Here is a 23336-nt window from a genome sequence, read left to right on the forward strand (position 1 = left end):
TTATTTTCATGTCATAAAATTAAAACAAATATTAAATGGGGACTACTATGTTTGCAACACAAATGGAATATAAACCTGTGTTTTTAGCACATAAAGCTTCTATATTTTAAAATCCAATTATAATGATGTTAACTTCATTTTTTAAAAATTTTTATTGGGGAACAGTGTGTTTTTTCAGGACCCATCGCCTTCAAGTCAAGCCGTTGTTTTCACTCTAGTGGTGGAGGGGCAGCTCACTGGCCCATGTGGGAATTGAACCGGCAACATTGGTGTTATGAGCAATGCCCTCTAACCAACTGAGCCAACCGGCCGCCCAATAATGTCAACTTCAAAAGTCTGACATCAGGCATCCCAGCTCTGCTCATATGATGCTACTGAACATTCACTCCACAAATGAGTATATTATTCCCTGTGTGCCCGATACTGTTCTAGGTACTGGGGATACAGCAGTGAACAAAATGGACTAAACTCTCTCACAGTGCTCATATGCTGGTATGTAGCCAATTAACAGGACAAAAAAGCAAAATATGTAGAATGAGAGGTGGTAACAGGTTCTAAGGAATAAAATAAGGCAGAAGGGAGAAAAGGGAATGTTGGGACTATGAGAAGTGGTGTTGCAATCTTAGAAAGGGTGGCCAGGGAAGGCTCATGAAGAAAGCGATATGGGAGTCAACATTTGAAAGTGGTGAAGAACATTCCAGAAAAAGGGAACAAGGGCAAAGGCTGTGAGCTGAAACATGCTTAGAGTGTTTGACAAGCAGCAGGAAGCCAGTGTGGCTGGAGTATAACAACAGAGGAGAGGAGAGGACATGAGGTCATAATAGCAGCAGGGACAGGGGTAAGAGGGAGAGGGGCACTGTGGGGCCTTTGGACCATTGTAAGGACTTTGGCTATGAATGAGATAGCGTGGAAGAGATTGGCTATTTACCAAACTGTTTCCTCTTCAGCCTGTGAATATAGCTGGACTACATTTCCCAACTTCCCTTGCAGTGTGGCCATGGGACTGAGTTCTGGCCAAAGGAAGAAAGGCAGAAGTGATGTCCACGACTTCCAGTACTGGCCATACAAACCTTCCGTGTGTGATTCTTCAAGCTCTTTCTCTTTCTGTGGCCACCCTAGAAGTTATGTAGTGCAGTTGGCAGAGTCACAAGATGGAAAGAACCCAGGTTCCCGTTAAAGAGCCACTCACTGAACAGGAACACCCTTTTTAGACTTTGTGAGTGAGAAATGGTCTTCTACTGGTTATTTTATGCCACTGATATATTGAGGTTTGTCTCTTACAGAACTAGCATTACCCTAATAAAGGTGGGCAGCCATTGAAGGTTCTGAACAGAGAAATGACATAGTCTAAGATTTCTAAAGGGTCATATTACACTGAAGAGGTTGAGGTTAGAAGCAAGGATTCCACTTACAAGCTTTTGCAACAACCCAGGTGATGATGAAGATGGCTTGGTCCAGGGTGGTAGCAGTGGAAATAGTGAGAAGAGTCAGATTCTGCCTATATTTTGAGAATAGTTTAAAAGGATTTCCTGATGGATTGGAAATGGGGTGGAGAAAACGCTAGGAATCAAGGATGACTCCAAGGTTTTGAGCAACTAGAAAACCAGGACAGAGAAGACTTTGGGGGAACAAGTTTTGAGGGATAATATTGAAAGATTAGTTTTAGATATGTTGAGGTGCCTATTAGACATTCAAATGGAGATATTAAGTAGGTAGTTGGATATATATCTCTGGAGTTTGCAGCGGTCTGGAGTACAGATATATATTTGGGAGCAATTAGTATATATGTGATATGAAAACCATGAGTTTTCATTAGAAGAGAACCGAGGACCGAGTCTTGGAAATTTCTAATGTTCAGAGATGGTGGAGGGGTGTTGATGAGAATGAATCGGCAAATGAGACTCAAAAGAAAAGCCAGTGAAGGAGGAGGAAGGCCAGGAGCGTGCAGTGTTCTCGAATCCAGGTGAAGAAACTGTTTCAAGGAGAAAGGAGTAGTCACATATGTCACATGCTGCTAACGGTGAGATGTTGGCCAGTGGCTTTGCAATGTGGGGATCAGGCTTGCTGGGGTAGTGGGTGCACAAACCTACTGGAGTTGTTCAAGAAAGAATGGGAAGAAATTGGAGTGGAAACCCTTTCAAAGAGTTTACCATATAGGAGTGGAGAAAATGGAGCGGCAGCGGCAGAAGGGCCAAGAGAGGTTTTGTTTTATTTTGTTCGGTTTTTAAATGGAACAAATAACAGTATGTTTAGAAGAAATACCAGCTTTCTGATTGCTGGTGGGAAGGATTTAGGAGCGAGGATCAAACTGATGACGTAGGAAAACGAACGGAGAGTTGCTGGAGCAATGTCCTTGAGTAGGTGAGATGGGAGGAGATCCAGCACACAAGGGGAAGAGTTGGACTTTGCTTAGAGGGGAGACAGTTCTTCCATAACAACAAGGAGAGAAACTAGATCTGTGGGTCTGGTTCCAGGTAAGTGGTAGACGTGGTGGTGAGAGCTTGGAGTTCTCTTTCAATTGTTACTATGTTCTCAGTGCAATGGAAAGCTGGGTCATTAGGAGGCACTGGGCTGGAGGAGAGCGAAGATGTGAAACAGCCATTCAGCAGAGAGAATAGATAAGGAAAACACAGTATGACCTCCAGGAGACATTAAGGACCCTCCGTAGGCTTGTGATTATGACTCTGAGGTGGGACTGGTGAGGATCTCATGCGGTTTTCTCCAGGCAAGTTTAGCGGCATGGTGCAGGCATTGAGCGAGTGGAGAATTGGACTCAGCCATGTGAACAGAATAAAGAATAAAGACTCAAAGGGGTTGAGGTGCTGAGGGAGGGGCATATTTCAGAATGGGGTGGTGTGTGTAAGTTTTCATGAGCAGCTAAACTCAGGTATATAGTTGGAAAAGGGCCTATTCGTAGTATTAATGTGTTTGGAGCTGGGTCCAGTTTACAGAATTTTCATGTTGCCTTTCATGTCGGTGCTGAGGTGCGTGTAAGGGCGTGATGATAATGGTTCATCACAGAATCTAGGCTGTCAGGAAGGAAAATGAGGACATGAGGAGAGTGGGGGACAGTGAAAACCCAGAAGGAGTAATAAATTGTAGGATCGGTGGGGTGGAAGGATTACTGGACTCAGAGGGAAAGATAGGAGGTGGGATAGCTGGAGAATGGGAATAATGGGGTCGGTACAGTTATGAATGACAAACTCTAGGGTAAAATCAGGGGAGTCAGTGGCTGAGGATGGTGAAGGCTGGGACCATTGGGCAGTGGTTCAAGGAACAGCGATCAGGATATGGGAAGGACCATCTATGTGGATATCGAAATCACCAAGAATTAGGACCTAACTCATCCTTGGAAAGCATGACAGTGATCTAGGAGCTTACTTTTTAGCCCTCCAATATTTTCAGTCTGAAAAACACTTTGGTGAAGAAAAAGACTCTCCTAGGAAATCTTAGATCAAAGCAAAAAGTCCAAAACGCTTTCAAGTTGGAAGATTGGGCATCCTTTCTGAAATACTCACAGTCTGGTTTTTATTGAATGTGAAATATTGCACATATTAAACAAAGAGGCCAGCCCATGGATCATTGGACAGACACTCCTTAGTGACTCTCTTGATTTACAATTTATGAACCTCTGATTTTACCTGTGCTTTGATCTTGTATCTCCTCTCTTTGGAACCGATCATTTAATAAGCACTAACAAGGTATGTCAACATTTCAAGGGGGTGTCATATGCAAAAGAAATTGAGCCAGTGTTTGTAGGACTGAAACAGCAACAAACTTAGAAAGTTTGAACCCAAAAGAGAAATTCCCCCTATCTCACACACCTTGCCTGACTTTCTCCTGCAGGAATCTTTCTGCAGCCTCAAACCCAAACCTTCACTTGGAACACAAGGACTAGGAAGTCCAAGTTAAGGAATAGGCTAAGGAAGAAGGGCCAAAACTTGAATCAGAAAAGAGGAACTAACAAGAAAAACTGGCAACAAGGGAAATTTATGGAGAGGCCCTTGGGTGGAAATCATTTCTGACCCTTCATACTTATCCAGAGTAGTCTGAGCAGAGAAGAAAAGACATTTCTTGTTTTGGTATATGGCCTTACTTTCAAGTTTTAAATTAGATAAATAGAAGCTGGGTGAGGCATCTCTCAGAGGTGTATTTCTTCTCCTGTCCTCTTCAGCTTTTCTCCAAAGTCTCTTCTGTTTCCTTCTCTTACCACCTCTCTGTATCACCCTTCTTCTCTGACTTCCTCCCTCTACCTTCTTCTTCATCTCCATTTTGTTCTCTTCCACCTCTCCTCTGGTCCTGCATTCCTTTCCTTCCTTCTCTCCATCTCTTGGTCCTGACCCTTCTGAGATCACCGCTTTTTGTGCCTGCCTGGTGGCCTGGAGGTGAGGTGTGGTGAGGTGTGGTGGTGAGGTCACGGAAGTTACATGCTGGAATATTGCTTCTCCTCCGGAAGTGATGCTCCCAGATGGTTCTCCAAGGAAAGGCTCTGCTATCAGCCTGAGACGAATCTAGTGTTTCCTTAGTTGCAGCTTTCTCCTCCCCTCCATCCAGATAGTCCCTCAGAAAGCTGAATGCTGCACGGTGGTGTTGGCGAGGGCTGCTTAGTTCCTCCGCAGTGTGAAAGGGTGGCTCACATAGAATTTCCTGTTAGTGTCAGACAGAAAAATATTCAATAAGATACAACATGCCTAAAAAGCTCTTGTGCGGGCACATAGACATTTAGGTTAATTTTTAAAATTGCCAACAATTACTAACATAGTTTGAAGAGTTAGTGGTTTATTAATAATATTTCACTTTAGAAAACATAAACCACTCTATCTTCTTTAGGGACCTCTCTCTGGTCAGACAGGCACATAGGAAGTAGTTAACGAATGTTTGTTAAATGAATACATGGATGTGCCTTGGAGCATGGAGAGATAAGGGCTTAGCCCACCCCACCTCACCCCTCCTGGCCTAGCTCCTTCTCACTCTGCAGCAGATGGTTGGGGTTCCCCAAGAGCTCTGGAAAGGAAAAAGGAGAAGCCATGGAAACTGCAGAGACCGCCCTCATGTCTCCACCCGGCAGGGAGAAAGCGGCTCTAGTGACAACAGTAGCATCTTAGTCTCTATTCCCTCAAAGCCACTTTGCAGGAACTCCTAGGGGCCCCTGGGGTCTCCCGAGGTGCCATACCTAGGGTTTCACTCAGCCCAGTTGGAGGTAGAGAAGAACAGGGCAGGAGAAAAGAGGGCTGAAGGGGTTGTGGCTGGCACCCCCCCCACACACTCCCCCATAGCTTCCTGGAAGCACCCTTAGGACCCTAGGATCTGAACCCAGGCCTGAGGTCAAATTCCAGGCCTGTCCCATGGAGGCCACCAGACTAATCCCATGACCGTACCTATGAACGAGGCCAGCTGTGGCCCTGTGGAAGCTGCCAGAGTGCTGAGGAGTGAGAGGGGCTGCGGCCCAGAGGGGTTCTCTCTTTCCCACTCTCCATAGGTGAAGGAAGCCCTCCAACTGAGGTCGCGGGTGCACGGGATGCTGTCTTCCGTGGGAGTGCTTTTTTCTAGGTCAAGAGGGAATGCATTTGTTTGTACTTTAGTTCACAGAGCACACTCACAGATTATGGCCAACATTTATGGGTGCTTATAACGGGCCAGGCACTGTTCCAAACAATTACACGCATTAAAACTCATTGAATCCGCACAACAACCCTGAGAGGTCAGCCCATTTTAAGGATGAGGAATCTGAGGCCCAGTGAGGTTAAGGAACTTATCCATGGTCATATAATGAGGAGGCAGAGACAGGACTGAAAGCCAGGCAGCCTGGCTCCAGAGCCCATGTTTTTACCACTACATCGTGTGAAGGAGGCAGAGCCAGCAAAAGGAGGGAACCTACGTGGCTTGGAAAGGTTAACTGAGTGAGTTTCCCCAGGACATTCAGCTAGCTGAACTGGCAGTGGCCTTGAACCCAGATGGCCTTAAGCCAGAGCCTCTACTTAGTCCACTTGGCTTCAGCTACTCAAAGGGTGGCTCATAGCCCAGCAGACTTGGCATCACCACAGAACATGTTAGCAATGTACAGCTTTAAGTCCTGCCAGACCCAATGAATCAGAATCTGCATTTTAACCAGAGCCCCCAGGGGACTGTCCGCACATACATTCAAGTTTGGGAAGCGCTGCAATAGGCCAAACGACCGCTTATTTGGGGCGAGGGGAGGAAGTTGAAAGGTTCAGCCATACAGGTAAGCTTTGGGATGCTGGTTTTTTCACATGTAGCTCTCTCTTTTCATCCAAAAGTTCCAAGAGGTTGGGGTGTGACTGCTCTCCCAAACTGAAAGGGTATTTACATGGCCAAAGAGAAAGGAGGGTTTTTTTTTTCAGCTTCAAGGAAAGAGAAGTGTCCTGAGGACATTCCAGGATGATTAATTAAAATCATCTTGGAAGTGGTGGTTCCTGTGACACCTGATACCCTGCGACTCTGAAATTCTAGCTGTTCTCTCAAGTCCCAGAAATAAGTTTGAAATATTCTCTACTTCTGTTTTCCTCAACCCTAACCTGTGTGTGTGTGTGTGTGTGTGTGTGTGTGTGTGTGTGTGATTGAATGTATGTGTAAAAACAGAAACGAATCACAGTTATATTATCAGTCACATAACATGAGAAAGCATTCATAGACTTGGAGAAAATGTGGGCCAGCGTCAGCTTCCCTCACCATTTAGAACGAGGGCTGTGAACTGGCAGCCTCCAGGCTGAATTTGGCCTGCAGATATGTTTTGTTTGCCCACTAACTGTTGGCTTATACTGGGCTGTAATTTTTTATGGGTCGGGGATACGTCACATAAAAATCCAGAGTTTTGGCTTCTCTTGAAAAATTAGAGTATCTAGCCTGTGTTCAACACTAGGCCTGTGTTCTAGCATGGAAATAATCAATTGAAACTTTCACTTTCTCATTGCCACTGTCCCCACTATTCCCTATTGTCTCCCCAAAGTTGAAACCAGTGTCAGCCCAGCCGTTGTTTTTACTTATAATAGAGTTGAAAGAAAAGGCAACCATTTCTTACATTTATGACATCTAGACTTTTTCCACATGTATACTACCTGCAGACATTTAAGTTTGTAATCCCTAGTTTGGATGAAAGTTGGCAGAGCTCCCCCTGGGATCTACATGCTCCTCTGAATTTCTAAATATAACATGGTATTCCAACTGCCTCCTGAACCAATTTGGAGGAAAAATGTATCACTGGTGTGGTGCACGGATATTTACTGAGCTCTTATTGTGTTCCCAGCCCGGTGCTTGCCACTGTGGATAATTCAGAGGCATGAAAAAAATTTAGTATTGGTTGAAGAAACAAGATTGAAACCTATGAAACAATTAGGCAATAACAAAAGAGAGCTTACGACCAAGGCAAGATTCATCTGGCCAAGAAGGTGCGTGCGAAGACAGGTACCTAGAAGGATTAGTGGGATTTGGAGTAGGGGAGAGGGCGGAAGAGGTGTGAATAAGGCCTGGGGAAGGATAGCTAAGGTGTGACTAGAGCAGATTTGGGCAGGAGAAGGAGATGAGGCAGAGGGCTCCTATTAGAGGAGAAAGTGATCAGGCAAGATGGGTTAGAGGGGGGAGGTGTGTATAGTCATGCATGCCAAAATGAGTGGATTTGGGGTAAACTAGAACGTGGAAATAAACAGGGAACCGGCTGCTGTTTCCACAATGTGTCATGCTCTCTCACACAGACTCTGTCTTTTGGCAGAATGCCCTGCCTCATCCACTTTAGCCAGACCACGTGTCCTCATTCTCTATGACCAGGTTCAAACCCTAGGCCTCTAGGACAGCTTCCTGGGAGGAGTGAGGTGCCCCCATCTTTGTGTCCCTGTGACAACTCAGGCATGGGCTTTAAATGTGCCTGAAAGAAGAGGTGGTATAATTTGGGGGATTTATCCGTCTGATTCCACCAAATTATAATCCCCTTGAAGGGAGTACTGCGTCTTTCTTCATTGGGACTCCAAAACCTTCAACAGCGTTTGGCACTTACCAAGTGCTCAGTGCGTGTTTCTGAATGAGCAAATGAATGAATGAGCTAGAAGATTGCTCCAGAAGTCCAGGCAAGAGGTGATAAGGTGGACTAGGGTAGGATTTGTGGGGGCAGAAATGAAGTAAAGATATAAGAAACATTTCAAAGAAAAATGTTTAGGATTTGGTGCCAATTGACTATGGTTGCCAAAGAGCCTAGAGGAAGTAAAACTAAGATAGGAGAGGACATCTTGACAGCTACGGGAGCTGAAGGGAATCATGTTCCTGTATCTGCAGAGCAGAAAGTTCTCCGAGACAGGAGATACCGGTGCCCTGTGCCCTCTGTTACCTGAGCTGTCCTTTTTGGCCTTGGTCTTTTTGCTGCTCCTGGAACTCCAGCCATTTCAGGATCAAGGAAATGAAGGTCAAAAGGAAAAAAAAATAGAACATGAAATTCTCATTTTAAATCTTGTTTCTAGTTATATTTTTCCTGATGCAAAAGCTTTGGAGGCAGATATAAATCTGAAAAGGGCCAGCTGTAGTTATATTGGACGGATGTGACCCATATTAAAGTACCAGAAGGAAAAATAGGGAAGGGGGAGGCGGGATGGGCTGCAGGGGGGGTGGGGAGCAGAACCCATGCTGCTGATTTTGCTGAGAAGGAGTGGGTGTGACTCCATTTGTTTGGTCCTGTGTCTCAGCCATTTATTTTATTTGTCATAAGTTGCGTATTGCTGCCAATGTGCAAAAACTGATATAATTGCAACCAGACTAGCGCCTGCCTGAATGAGGAGAAAAGTAATCACACTCAGGGCTTCGTTCTGGGGAACTAAAGAGAAGAAACTAACTATCTCTACAAAGCAATTATTGAGATAACAGCAGAACAAAATTAATTTTTCTCTGCTTCTCACATCCCTCTGCTCTGTTCTGTACGTGACAGCCCAGACTACGTTGCCATAGCTTCCGGCTGGTCTATCCACACCTACTCTCTCGCTCTTCAAATCAATGGTCACTGCAACAGCCAGCATGACCTTCTGAACTTGTAAATTGGATCACATCACATCCCAGTTTAAAATGGTGCTAAGCCTCCCATTACACTTAAAATCTAAATTCATTTGCACGGCTTCCCAGACCTTTCTTGGCTCGGTCTCTGTCCACTTCTACTTAGGCCATTTTACCACCACCCTGCTTCCTCACTGGCCTTCCTTCCTTGTCTCTAAACTTAACAAGCTTCTTCCTCAGGGTGGAGCCTCAGTCTTACATTCATTTGTTCCCTTAACCTGCTTTCTCCACCCTTTATCTGGCTAGTGCCTCGTTCTCCTTCAGGTCTTAGTCTCCTCTGACTTTCTGGAAATATTAAAAGCTGTCTGTGCCAGGGACTGCTAATAGGCCCCCAGAATCCCTTCTTCCCTTCTCCCTTGGAGGCAGAATATCTAATTCTGTGTTGGGCACATGGTTATGCAGAGTAGAAAATGGAAAAATCCCAGCTTCCCTTGCAGCTGGATGTGGTCATGTGACTGAATTGCGGCCGATGAATGAATATAAACAGAAGCTGTTCTTCAAATAGTAACTTAAAAATGTTACATTTTTTAACATTTTGAGACAAACAGTTGTTTCAACTTGCCCTATTAGAGTCCAGTGCTTTCCAGTTCAGCAGTATAACATCTTACCCAGAAACTTCTTAATTACCGATCTCTATATGATATGCAGAATGACAACCCCAATATAAATTCTGTAACAGTGGGCAACTAAGTTTTTTTCTTGTGTCAATGCTTTTCTACTTCCAGCCCAATGTAGACTTAATAGTAAAAATTGATATTTATTAAGAGTTTACTTACATCTGCCTCTAAATCTGCTGAGGAGCATGTCAAGCACTTAATGCATTTGAGCTCATTTAATCCTGACAATATCTGGATGAGGTTGGAACTATCATAATTTTCATTGTACAGATCTGAAAACTGAGGCCCAGAAGAGTTAAGCAATGTGCCCATGGGCTCACAGTCGGAGCAGTGACATGGACCTAGTTCTTTGTGAACCTTTACACTCTACAAGAAAGTACCTCTTCTGACTACTGGTTTTCAGTTTACTCAGAAAGAAACCTTTCTTTTCCTTGTTCTGTCTCTGGACTGCTTTCCCTGTTGTGACAAAAATCTCTCTGATACCTAGTTTTTATCTTCTGGTGATATTTACTAATTCGTTTCTGTTCCTTCTTTTCTTTTAAGCCACAAATAAAGTTTACTAGGACCCCATGTCCCACTTAATCTTTGCTCTCTGGTTGTGGTGCCCAGGGGTGTAAGTCTCTTAAATCCTGTCTCTCTCATACCAACCAGTTTTAAGACTCAAGCCCTGAGTCATCTGTATGTTCAGGGACATTTCCTCAGGCACAAAGAGAGTCCTGTACAATGGAGCTTTCCAGAACAGACAATCCATTGAGAAAATGGCCACAGACGCTGCATAAAGTCCAGGCAGAGACCAGGTGAGTGGGTGAAGGAACCCAAGAAGTAGACAATGTTTTAAACAACGTTTTGGTTATTTCTATGTAGGATTAGGAACCGGATTAGAAATTAGGTTTTACTTTCCCACCAGTGTTGCTAACTTATTATCAGAGAGTTACTTTTCATTCCTCCCATGGAGTCAAGCGCACTATGCTTGCTATGTGGAGAAGGAGACTAAAGCAGAGAATCGGGAAAAGGTTGCCCTGAGTCCAGGGGAAACACTGGGTACTGAGTACCAGGATTCCAAGCCCCTCCCTTCGCTATGCTCATGAACTTGGTTTTGGGACCCAGACTACCTGCATAGCAGGAAGGGATGTAAGGCTGGCCTGATTTAAGTCATGTACCTGAAGAGCTTGTGCTGGTGCAAGTCGGCAAAAATCTGAGACAGGGCCTCACTCTCCCCCACGGCCATCAGCCGCATGAGGCTCTCGCTGGGCTGGGAGGCTTGGAGTTTCTCCTCTACTAACTAGATGGAGAAAAACAGCAAAGTCAGTGGTTCAGGCCACAGGATATGTGCGTTTTCATAATATCATGGTCCAGACACTAAAGTGTTAGAACTCGAACTTTCATTGGGCAGCCATGTCAGCTGCTCAGAGAGGCAATTCTGAGGTCATGTCTGTTTGTTTATAGCCCCTGTATATTATAAATATCCTTTGGTGCCTTAAGGATAATATTGTCATTGAATACTTTAGACGTAATTTAGTAGATAACTTATTAACATATCTTAATATGTTATTGAATAGCCTATTGATATAAACTTTAATAAAGCTTATGCTACTTGGTTTTATATTTAAATGTAAGGGCATCAAATATTTATTATAGGAATTTAATGAATGCTTAAAAAATTAATTTAAGAAAAATCTTGTATTGAGCTGCTTTTCACATCTGAGTAAAATTGCTTTTTGCTGTTACGTGTGATATCCCAAAGATATTCCAGCTGTGCAAGCTGCTCATAGTCATTCATTTATTCAATCACTTGTTCAATATTTATTGAATGTCAACTATGTGCCAGGTTCTGGGGATACAGCAACAAAGAAGACAAATTAAAAATCCCTGCCTTCATGGAGTTTATATTGTAGCTCAAGTCAGTCTTATGTCACACTGGAAGGCCTGGGGCAAAATCACCCAGGAAGCTTCACTGGTGAATTCTATTAAATAGTTACAGAAGCCGTAATACCCATTCTTCACAGACTCAGAAAATAGAGGAGGAGGGAACACTTCCCAAATCATTCAATGAGGCTAGGATTACTCTAATACTGAAGCTAGGATATCACAAGAAAAACTACAGATCAATATTTGTAATGAAATAGACATAAAATTCTTAATAAAATGCTGGAAAACCAAATCCTGTATTATTTAAAAGGGATAATATACATACATACCATAATCAAGTGGAATTTATTGCAAGAACATAAGGTTGGTTTAACATCTAAAAATCAATGAATGTAATATATTATCTCACTGAAATAAAGGGCAAACCACATGGTCGTCTCAATAAATTCAGAAAAAAATTTGGCAAAATCCAATACCCATTCATAATACAAACTCTTAAACAAAGAATAGAAGGGTGCTTTCTTCACCTGAGGAAAATTCGACAGTTAGCATAATACTTAATGAAAGACAATGCTTTTCTCCTAAGATTGGGAGCATGGCAAGGATACCTGCTTTTGCAACTTGTAAAGGTTAAAACATGTACTAAAGGTTCTAGCTAAGACAATAAGCAATAAACAAACAAAATGACCCAGATTAGAAATGAAGTAAAACTGTTTTTATTTGCAGATGACCATATATATATGTGTGTGTGTGTATATATATATATATATATATATATATATATGTAATTCAAAGGAATCCACAAAAACTACTATATCTAATGAACAAGATTAATATACAAAAATCAGTTGTGTTTCTATATACTATCAATGAATGATGCAAACATAAAATTAAGAAAACATAATTCCATTCACACTAATATCAACAATAAAATACTTAGGAATAAATTTAACAAAAGAATGTACAAACAAAGCTGCAAAAACATTGCTAACAGAAATGACAGAAGATCAAAATGAATGGAAAGATATTCTATATCCATGTATTGAAAGACTCAATATTATCAAGATAGCAATTCTCCCTAAGTTGATGTATAAATTCAACATGTCCTTATCAAAATCCCAGCAGGCTATTTTATAGAAATTGACAAGGTGATCCTAAAATTTATATGGAAATTCAAAGGATCGAGAATAGCCAAGACAATTGTGAAAAGGACAAAATTGGAAGACGTACATCACCCAATTTCAAAACTTACTATTAAGCTACATTAATCAAGACATTGTGGTATTGGTACAAGAAATGGCAAACAGATCAACAGAACAGAATTGAGAATCCAGAAATAAATCCTTACATCTGTGGTCAATTGATTTTTGACAAAGGTGTCCAAGACAATTCAATGAGGAAAGGATAGTTTTTTCAACAAATGGTGCTGGGACAATTGTATATCCACTAGAAAAAAAGGAAGAACGAACGAACGAAAGAATGAAAGAAAGAAAGAAAGAAAGAAAGAAAGAAAGAAAGAAAGAAAGAAAGAAAGAAAGAAAGAAAGAAAGAAAAAAAGAAAGAAAGAAAGAAAGAGTAGACCCTTACCTCACACTACATACAAATACTAACTCAAAATGTATTATAGACCTAAATGGAAAAGCTAAATCTATAAAACTTCTAGGAGAAAACATAGAATAAAATATTTGTGATTTTGGGTTGAACAGAGTTCTTAGAAATAACACCAAAAGCCTGATCCATAAAAGAAAAAAATTAATAAGTTGCACTTCATCAAAAGACACTTGATCCTCAAAAAACACCAGTAAGAAAATGAAAAGACAATTCACAGACTTGGAGAAAATATTTGCAAATCATATATCTGATACAGGACTTGTATGCAGAAAATACTAAGAACTCTTACAACTCAATAAAAAGACAAAACCCAACTTAAAAACAGGAAAAAGATTTGAACAGGCATTTAACCAAAGAAGATATATAAATGACTAATAAGCCCATGAAAAGTTGTTCAACATCATTAGCCATTCAGGAAGTCCAAATTAAAACCACCAGAATGTCTTTAATCAAAAACATAATACCCGTGTTGGTGAGGATGTGGAGAAACTGAAACACTCATGCGTTGCTCGCGGGAATATAAAATGGTGCAGCCTCTTTGGGAAACAAAAACTTTAAAAGTTCAACATAAATTCACATGACCTAGCAAATTCATTCCTGGGAATCTACCCAAGACAAATGAAAACATATGTTTACACAAATATTCATGGCAGCATTATTCATAAAAGCCAAAGAAACTGGAAACAGTCCAAATGTCCATCAACTGCTGAATGGATAAACAAAATGTGGCATATTTATACAATGGAATACTAGTCAACAATTAAAAGGAATGAATTATTGATAGTCTGTGACTGCCACAAAGTAGGCCCCACGCTACGATATGGGTGAAACTGAAAATCACTACGCTGAATGGAAAAAAGCCAGACACAAAAGACTATATACAGTAGGATTTCATTTATGTGAAATGTGTAAGAAATATGAACTTATTGAAACTGAAAACAGATCAAAGGCTTCCTAGGCAGGAAATAGGAACAGGGAATGACTGCAAATGGGCACAACGGAATTCTTTAGGGTGATAGAAATGTTCTAAACCTGGATTGTGGTGATGGTTGCACGACTCCACACATTTACTGAAAGTGTTGAACTGTACACAGTGAGTGAATTTTATGGTTGTAAATTGTACCTCAATAAAGCTGATTAGCAAAGGCCCAAGGTAAGGATTGCCTTCACAGGGTGCTCACATACCAGTTCACCTATGCCCTACAGCTCAGCTCGGACCTTGGCTGGAGGCAGCAATAGTGCCAACTTACCTTAGAGTCTCCCGCGGGGCTGCAGGTGTTCTTGGGTACCAGACAGTGGGTGACAAGAATCCGAGGGTCTTTGGTGGTGATGGACAGGCCCTTCTGCAGAATTTGAACCAGTCGGATCCAGAAGTGGAAGACAGTCTCGGGATGGTCAGGGTGGAGCCTTAGGTAATAGATCTTCTCTGTCACCGTCCTCAACTGCAGGATGCGATGAAGGCGGTCACAGATCTGAAGCTCCACAAGCTTCAGTGGGAGAACCCTGAAGCCACAGGGAAGACAAACACTGACGACCCCTTGCTTCTGAGCCGACCCTATCTTTCTTTTTGTTTTTTTTAAAGGTTTTATTGGGGAAGGGGAACAGGACTTTATTGGGAAACAGTGTGTACTTCCAGGCCTTTTTCCCAAGTCAGGTTATTGTCCTTTCAGTCTTAGTTGTGGAGGGCGCAGTTCAGCTCCAGGTCCCGTTGCTAGTTGCAGGGGGCGCGGCCCACCATCCCTTGCGGGACTCGAGGAATTGAAGTGGCAACCTTGTGGTTGAGAGCCCACTGGCCCATGTGGGAATCGAACCGGCAGACTTCGGAGTTAGGAGCATGGAGCTCTAACCGCCTGAGCCACTGGGCCGTCCCCGACCCTATCTTTCTTAAAACAAGGAATGTCTCCTTCAGGACGGAGCCTTTTGTGGTTAGGAGAAAGAGTGCTTAGCAGAGTGTTTCTCAAACTTTGGGGAGATCAGAATCACCTGGAGATCTTGTTTAAAATGCAGACACCTGAAGATAGCCCCCAAAACTCAGATTCGGTAAGTCTGGGATGTGCTCCTGGAATCTGCATTTTAACCTCTACCCATCCTGCCATGATTTTCGTGCTGGTGTCCCAGGATCCCACTGGAGAGAGAGGCAGCCTAGGAGTATGGTAGCTGGGGTCATTGGGTTTTTCAATTTCCTTCCTGATGGCACCCAGACAGCTGTCCTCCTCTGCCACAGAGCTGGCCCCACTGTTCAGCTCGTCCATTCATTGACCCTATTTCTTTAATTACTCTTCCCAAAGGAGCTAAAGTACTGGAGCTGGCTTCGGGTCGAATACTTGTCAGCTGGGGCTAGGCTATACTTGCTATAGGTACAGCAGACCATCATAGGGAGGTTTATCACGGAGGCAACTGGAGAAATGAAGGGTTCCCCTGGACTTCTGGGAATATCTAGAGATTCTTGAATATCCTACAGATCACTTTAAGAGATTTAAACACCAAAAGGGGCTATTTCATCCCAGATAAATATGATGTCACTATATGTTACAGTTCTAAGTGACACTTAGTTCCACTCATTGTACTGGTAGGAAAACTTGAGATGAAATAAGTAACTTACGACTCAAACATTATTTGAGCCTAGCTAGTTGCACGCCAAGACTGGCACCTGCAGCTCCCAACCAGCGCTCCGTGTCAGATCTCCCTGCTTCCTTGCCCCTCAGCCAAAAGCAGAGAGATCGCCTAAGAATTCAGCGGGGTGAGTGCAGCGAGAAGGCAAGTGAGCATGCAGACAGCCCCTCACTCCGGTTCACACCACGCCTCCCTGTACCCCACCTCACCTAGAATGCTTCCCGGGTGCTCCCTGTCTGGAGTTGCTGTTGTCTAAAAAAGATGAATGCCGCTGCTGGTGACGTCTCTGCTTTCTCTTGCGTTCAGTCACAACGCAGCCTTCGCTCGGGGTCCACCCCTTCCCCCAGCTTGTCCGATGGGTTTTGCTTACCTCTTCAGGATGATGTTTGGGGCTTCAGACGGTCTGTTCCATGTCTGGCTCTGCCCCTGGTGCCATTTGACGTGGGCCACCAGGAGAATGTTGGGAAGGGGCAGGCAGGGCACGGAGGAGGTTACCCCAAGGGCCATGGTGTTGCAGGCTTTGCAGAGGTCCACCCAGTTCCTGCCCTTTTTGACCTGCAAAGCGGCCCCGCAGGCACAGCTTGAGCATTTGGCAGAAGCAGCAGAATGTGTCAGCCGAGAGTTGCTCAATAAACGCCCTTCCTATTCCCATGGTGGGCAGCATAATTCTTTGGGGAGGGGCTGTCCTGTGCACTGCAGGACGTGTAGCAGAATCCTTGGCCTCCGCCCACTGGGTGCCATTAGCAATCTCACCCCCACCCCTCAAAGTTGTGACAACCAAATATCTCCAGACACTGCCAGATTTCCCCTGGTTTTGGAGGGCAAAATTATGGCTAGTTGAGAACCACTGTTTTAACCTATATTGGTTAAATAACCGTAATAGTATTTATACCACCTACTATTAGCAATTGCCCACAAGAACTGTAACCCAGGAGTTCCCTGACATGTGTCACGTGTCTGTGAATCTTTCCCAGACTCTTTCCTGGCTTTTCTCTGAAACACGTACTCTTTGGCCCTTCTTTGAAAGGCCCTATCTCCTGAACCTTCCCTGAACTGTAAATCCCCTTGCAACTCCCAAGTTTTGTTTATTCTGGGCTCCATCTGGCCTGAGGAGAGCCCAGGTGGGGAAACAAAACTGCACCAAGTGCCTGATGTACGAAGGCCTTTGCCTCCTGTGTTTGCACGTCAGCCTCAGGTCCGTCTGACCCCTTTTCCAATAGAGGCAACTTGGATTCAGGGGACTCACTCACTTGCAGTGATGCCTCCTGATGAGAAAGCATTGGACTGGACTCTGAGCCCAGGTCTCTCCGGGTGCCCACTTCCTGTCCTCTGACCAATCAGCATTCCTATTCCGAACCCTCACAGGGCATCTTGTGTCACTGCCTCTTTGTTAATCTGCTTTGAGCTGACAGCCTGGAGAAGGACGTCAGCTGAGGGATTCGAGTACCAAATCCTCCACTCAGAGCGGAGCAAAGTCAGGGTTCAATGGGGGTGGCCTTGCATTCCAGGCCCCACTGACTTCCCCTTGCTCAGGAGAGTCCAATCAGGGACGGACTCTCCTGGTTCCACTTTGGGAACTGGTTTATAAGAATCAAGGAGTGCCATTCTAGCGACCCGAGTACCTGGACAAAGTTGCTTTCAAACACCGCTGAGTCAGGAAACAGGTTGAATTCTGGAGAGTGAACCATCTGGCAGAGCAGTCCCTCCTCCACACCCAGGTCCACTCCAGGGTTTGGTTCCCCATCCACAGGCATGAGGCCCCTGAATTCTTTCCAGGCATTCAGGGCAGGGAAGGTTGGATAGGATCTTGTGACTTTTACTGCCTTCTTCGAGTTCCACCAAGTCTTTCCATGTGGAACTGATGACATATCCGCACATACTCAGGGGCCTGCTGCACATTTGGCCTGGGATCTCTCTCTGGCCCCTTGGCCTTGGGCAGCTGGCCAAGGCCTGGGACCACCAATCAGCTCACAATGATGAATGGATGACATCATGAAAAACCAGGGCAGCCTGCAGGAAAGGGAAATGCAGAGGAGCCTCCCTTTTCCTCCAGAGTGCTTTGCTGGCTCATTTGTGCCCTGACATTCTCCAGCCCTTCTCGGGACCTGAGGACAGGGATCCCCTAAAACTTGCTGATAAGATAGTGAGCCAGATAGAAAGCAAGGAAGGAAGGCGGTTGGGAAGCTCCTACCACGGCTAAGAGGAATACACTGTCCCTGCTTTTCACCTGTCCCTTACTCTTAATGCAATCCCCCTGCCAAAGACTTTTAAGGGTTGTTTATTTAAAACCCAGCCTTCTCTCTCTTTTGCACATGTGTCCTCCCTCCCCACCCCCGCCATGTATCTACAGTAGCCTTTTCTGGTTGGAAGGAGTTGCAGGACTACGCTGTGCTCTGCTGCAGCTGGCTGGTTACTTCTGCAGGCTTATGTCCCTTAGGAAGTCAAACTGTAGGAGCAGAAGAAGTAATTATTTTCTTACCCAGAGGCTGGCTTTGTGAGGGTGCCAGCTGGGAGAAACAGAACCCTGGTGAGCACCACTGCTGGTTCGAGAAGCCATTAACAGTCTCCGGAGTGACAGTGTCCCTCATTCCTGAGCCAGAAGAAGAAAGAGCCCAGATGCTGGGGTGGCTGGATCAGGGGCAAAGAACCAAGCACACTGATCACCATGCAAGTTGATTTCAGGGAGAAGTCAGATTCCAATTTGGACAAAACTCCCGAATTTATTAAATAATGTATTAACCATCAAGGTCAAATGTGATCAATTTAGAAAAGCAATTTGGCAACCAATATATGCAATGTACAAGCTTGGAGATTTATTTTGATTTATTATCACGTCATGGAGAAGGCTGATAGGTCATGAGGTCATCTGATTCCATAAGCTCCTCACTTAGTCATTTCTACGTATTGTGTTCCTGCTCCAACCCCTGTAAGAGCTCCATGGTTGGTAAAGAACTTCTGCACTCACGTTCCTCATTTTTGTTTTTTTTAAAACCATGTGGAGAAAATATCCTCCATGGTAACATTCTCTAAGGATGGCGGTCAGAGACCACCCCCTGTGGTTTACATTTCCCTGGAAGCAACACATAGTACAAAAGTGATGGCAAGTAATACACTGATATGATGCTTTACACAGTTAAAGCTTACCCGCAACAGTAAACCTTACTGGCTCTTTGATGTATTGGTTTAGATACATTTGGCCATTGAGACATTCAAAAGTCCCCTTCAACTGGGAAAATGAATTTTTCTCTTTTCCATATACGCCTGTTGAGCCCACTTCTGTGGTGTGTGGAGGAAGGCTTTAGCACCCAGTCTAGAAAGCTAATTGTGAGGAAGCAAAATGCTAAACAGTGATACAAATGGTGCTTTAAGATGTCTACCCCTCTTCTTTTAGGAGGCTAACCAGTATCGTCAAAGTCCAGAGGACAGTATTCAGGAGAAGGTCACTATTCCAGTATAGTGGTTCTCAACCCTGTCAGACCCAAGTTCCCTTTTCATGATGAATATTTTGTAACACCCCTTTTACCATTCTGAAATAAAATTCGGTGATTATAACTCATATATATATATATATATATATACATATATATATATATGTATATATTAAAAGTCGGTATGCTTCTCCAACTGAATTATAATGGGGGAAATCTATAATTAAAAAATATATTCCAATATGTAAGTGCTTTCTGCCCCCACCAAACTCAAAAACTAGCACACTGAATCTTTTTAAAAACCACTTGACAGATGCTTACTTGTTTATCCCAATATCCATTCTCTCCATTCCTTTGGTAATAGAATTTCTGAATGGGCACAAGTTTCTAGAATAAAGGTTACATTTCCTGGCCTCTCTTACAGCTAGGTAAGGGCATATGGCTATGTTTTGGCAAAAGAGATATAAGCTCGTGTTAGGTGCAATTTCTGTGAGGAATCATCATAGGAAGGGGGCATGCTCCTTTCCACTCCTTAATTTTTCCTTTTGGCTACAGTACAGACTTGATGGCTGGAGCTTAAGCAGCCCTATTGGGTCATGAAACAGCATGCTAAGGATTGTAGCATAGCCAGATAAAAAGGCTCCCATTTCTTAATGATCATAAAACTATCATACTGGTCCTGGACTGTGTACCTCCAGACTTCTCGTAAGTGTGAGAGAAATAAATTTGGATTTTCTGTGATATTAAGCCAGACTTAAAACTAACTGATACAACTACATAAATCTCCTAACCACTCTTCTGGACCAATGGTATAGGAAATGATGGTTCTATTTATTAATAAGTATAAGCAGTGAAGAAATTAGGGTTAATTTATGAGACATTAGGACCTTAAGACATTAGGACCAAGATTGACAAACATAGCTTCTGGAAAGTTGTATAACTACATACACTAATAATATCAGAAACTCATTGCTTTCGTCTTCCTGTGAATTCAGTGATGTTGATGCTGCAACACTTGTTGCCTTTTACATGTTTGGTGATGAGCACTTTGGTGACGGTCTCCTCAACTATGTTGACTGTCCTTTGGTTTGAAGCTAAAGTCACTTTGGCAGAGTCAGGTATCATTTCAAAGGTAGCTCAGGAATGACCAGTTGGAACTGGACCCCGGTGTTGTGTTTAAAGCTTATGCAGTTTTGGAGACTTAAAAATACAAAGACTGGAGGGAGGGGAGAATCAGGAGTTAAATTGTTTAATGGGGACAGAGTTTCAGTTTGGAAGGATGACGTCTTGGAGAAGGGTGGTGGTAATGGTTGCACAACAATGTAAATGTACATCGTGCCCCTGAAATGTAAACCTAAAAAATGGTTAAAATAGTACATTTTACATTATGCATATTTTACCACAAAAAAAAAAATGCTAGAACATAAAAAATAAAATAAAAAAATACCACAAAAGTATGATACAAAATTGCTAGCTATCCTCCTAAGGCCTTGGAAGTGCCCAGTAAACAAGGGACCTGAAACATAAGCTTTATTACCTTCCGGGTAAATCTGTCCCATTTACATCTATGTCACTATTTGTTTTTAAAACTTCATTACATAAGCAGTACATGTGCTTTGTAGAACATTAGAAAATACAGACAAGTTCGAAAAACAAACAGCATATTCCTAAACCCCAGAAAACATCACTGTAACAACCTGTGTGTGTGTACCAAAATGAGAGCATACTCTAAAAATTATTTTATGACCTTTTAATAACCTATTTTATTTGGTCAACACGTGCTACCTTTGTGTTTTGGTATACTTTCATCTCATCTTATCCCGTTTAATTTCCAGGCCATACAAAATTTCTCCAATTATTTTTATAGCTAGTTTATCCAAATCAGTATCCAATCCAAGACCACTCATCCATCTATGTTAATTGTAATCTAGCACAGTCCCTTTTTTTAGGACACTTACGAGTGGAAATAATTAAGTCAGTTGTCCTACAGAATGCCCCACATTCTGGATTTGTCTGGTTACTTCCTTGTGGTATTTAGCTTGCTTCTCTAGGAACTATATTTCCCGTGAAATAGAAGTCATATCTAAAGGACTGATGGATTCAGGTAAGCATTTTTAGAATTAAAATAGTCACTATCTCTAAGTGACTATGGGCTCTATGTAAGATACTGCTCTCCTCTCCCAAAGAATGTCAACAGGAAAATGCATATAAAGAATACATATGAGAAGAAAAATGATTCCAGGAAATAGAATAAAGTCTTTGAGAGAATCTTCTCTGTACTCTCAAGGAAATTAAATATAATATGGGACCCTGTGAACCAAACAAAAAATCAGAGATACCAAAATTAGATGAAAAGAGAACCTGAAAAGGTAAGGAAAGAAACAGAAGAAACACCCATTAAATATCTGAAAGTTGCATTAGAAGCCACAAGAAGAAGAGTTGTCATGACAGAAACCTGGGTCGGTGACCTGGATAACAGGCTTAAGACTGTCACACAACATGATAAAGAAGGACAAAGAGATGAAGTGACTAGAAATAAAATGATAAACATATAAGACATCTATGTTGATCCAACATATAGCTAGAGTCCCTGATGAAGAGGTAACATGTGGAATTGAAAAAGTAGTCAAAAACATAAAAGGAAAAGCCATTTCTGAAACAAAAAGACTCAATTTGGCAAATGAACAGGATTTACTATATTCCAGGTAAACTGAGCAAAGAAATCATTGAGACCAGAACAAGTCTTGTAAAGTTCTTAAATATTAGGAATAATAAAAGCACTCTACTACTAAAACATCCAGATAGAGGAAGCAGGCAATTTACCACGGGGAATAAAATAAGACCAGCCTCAGACTTCTTTTTAGCAGTTCTAGATGGCATAAAGCAATAGAGAACAATGTAGAAAGAATGTTGAGGAGGAAAGATTGTGACCCAATAATTCCACAAATGTCTCAAAATTCATTCAAGTGTGAAGGTAGCAAAAATAATATTAACGCTAAGTACACTAGAATAGATAAATCCATAAGCTGGTTCTTAGAAAAAGAAAAATTAGACAAACCACTAGCTAACAGTTTAATTTTTAAAAAGGAAGACATAAAACATAAAATTTGAAATAAGAAAACATAAATACGTTCAAATAACAAGGATTTACTTCTGGGTAAAAGTAGTGGCATGAAGCTATATTACTTATAGTCTAGGTTGTCAAAAGACCCCAAAATACAGTGACTTAAAATAGAAGTCTCTCTTACTTAGCTATCCAAAGGTAAGAAGTCCAGAGCTGCTAGAGTCTCTGCCATACTCAACCTGTGGCTTCCATCTCTGGGTTCCAAGTCTGCTCCAGCTCCTGCCATCATGCTTGCATCCTAGCCAGTGAGAAGCAGGAAAGGGAAGGGGACTACACACTCATTCCTTTTAAGGGCATGGCCTGAAAATGGCATAATCACTTTTGCTCACATCCTATTGGTTGGAATTCAGTCACATGGCCACACCCAGCTACAAGGGAAGCTGGGAAATGAAGCTTTTAGCTGGGTGGCCATGAGCCCAGCTTGCACTGGGGAATTCTATTATTTATTATTTAAGGATGAAGGATATCAATGGATAATCAGCAGCCTCTGCAAAGAAGCCATGTCACAGAATTACTCCCTCTGACATCCACAGTGAATACAGAATAATTTTTTCCTTAAACAGGAAAGATTTAACTAGTGACAAACTAATAAGAAAAGAGGTTAAGTGGTGGCCAAAGAATACAGAGAACAGAAAATCTGGGTATGGCCTGATAATAGAGAAAGCAAGCTAGTTAATATAATTGTGTCTTCCACAAATTAACATATCACCACCACCACCACCATCACCACCACCACCACGACCACCACCACCAAACTGAGAGAGGCAGCCTGAGGAAGTGAGTAATCAGCTCAGGGAAAACAGCAGGAAGAAAAATCTTCAAGAGGAGAAGCCCCTATTTATTTCAGCATTGTCTCAGCAGAGGCAGAAAAGCTCAGCTGGGTTCACCATTTTTGAGATCTTCAGGCCGAGCTGACAAAGATTACTCCATGAGAACACGATACACCCTCCACTAGAGAAGAAGACATTTAAAAACTGTCAGGAGATGGCACAGTCCAGGTTCTTACCAAACGGACAGACCACAAGA

At 42.7% G+C, this 23336-nt stretch overlaps 1 protein-coding gene across 1 annotated transcript; it reads right to left on the reverse strand.

The window, feature by feature from the left end:
• Positions 1–1778: 1778 nt before the first annotated feature.
• GARIN1B (golgi associated RAB2 interactor 1B) lies at positions 1779–22561 on the reverse strand. The gene is made up of 9 exons (XM_033098618.1): positions 22435–22561; positions 18238–18348; positions 17381–17768; positions 16129–16313; positions 14396–14648; positions 10826–10947; positions 8336–8373; positions 5379–5546; positions 1779–4647 (listed from the first exon to the last, which is right to left on the reverse strand). Exons 3-9 carry the CDS (start codon positions 17624–17626, stop codon positions 4634–4636), a joined length of 1026 nt encoding a protein of 341 aa, XP_032954509.1. The 5' UTR covers positions 17627–17768; positions 18238–18348; positions 22435–22561; the 3' UTR covers positions 1779–4633.
• Positions 22562–23336: the final 775 nt, after the last annotated feature.

This window comes from Rhinolophus ferrumequinum, chromosome 26, assembly GCF_004115265.2.
Source record: "Rhinolophus ferrumequinum isolate MPI-CBG mRhiFer1 chromosome 26, mRhiFer1_v1.p, whole genome shotgun sequence".
Classification (NCBI taxonomy): domain Eukaryota; kingdom Metazoa; phylum Chordata; class Mammalia; order Chiroptera; family Rhinolophidae; genus Rhinolophus; species Rhinolophus ferrumequinum.

Excerpts from the sequence above, each read along its gene's own strand:
- GARIN1B (XM_033098618.1), bottom strand. The coding sequence starts at position 17,626 with ATGTCATCAGTTCCACATGGAAAGACTTGGTGGAACTCGAAGAAGGCA. Across the intron at positions 16,314-17,380 it reads TTGAAAGCAACTTTGTCCAG|GTCAAAAAGGGCAGGAACTG; the intron begins GTACTCGGGTCG and ends GCCGCTTTGCAG. Across the intron at positions 10,948-14,395 it reads GCCCCGCGGGAGACTCTAAG|TTAGTAGAGGAGAAACTCCA; the intron begins GTAAGTTGGCAC and ends TTCTCCATCTAG.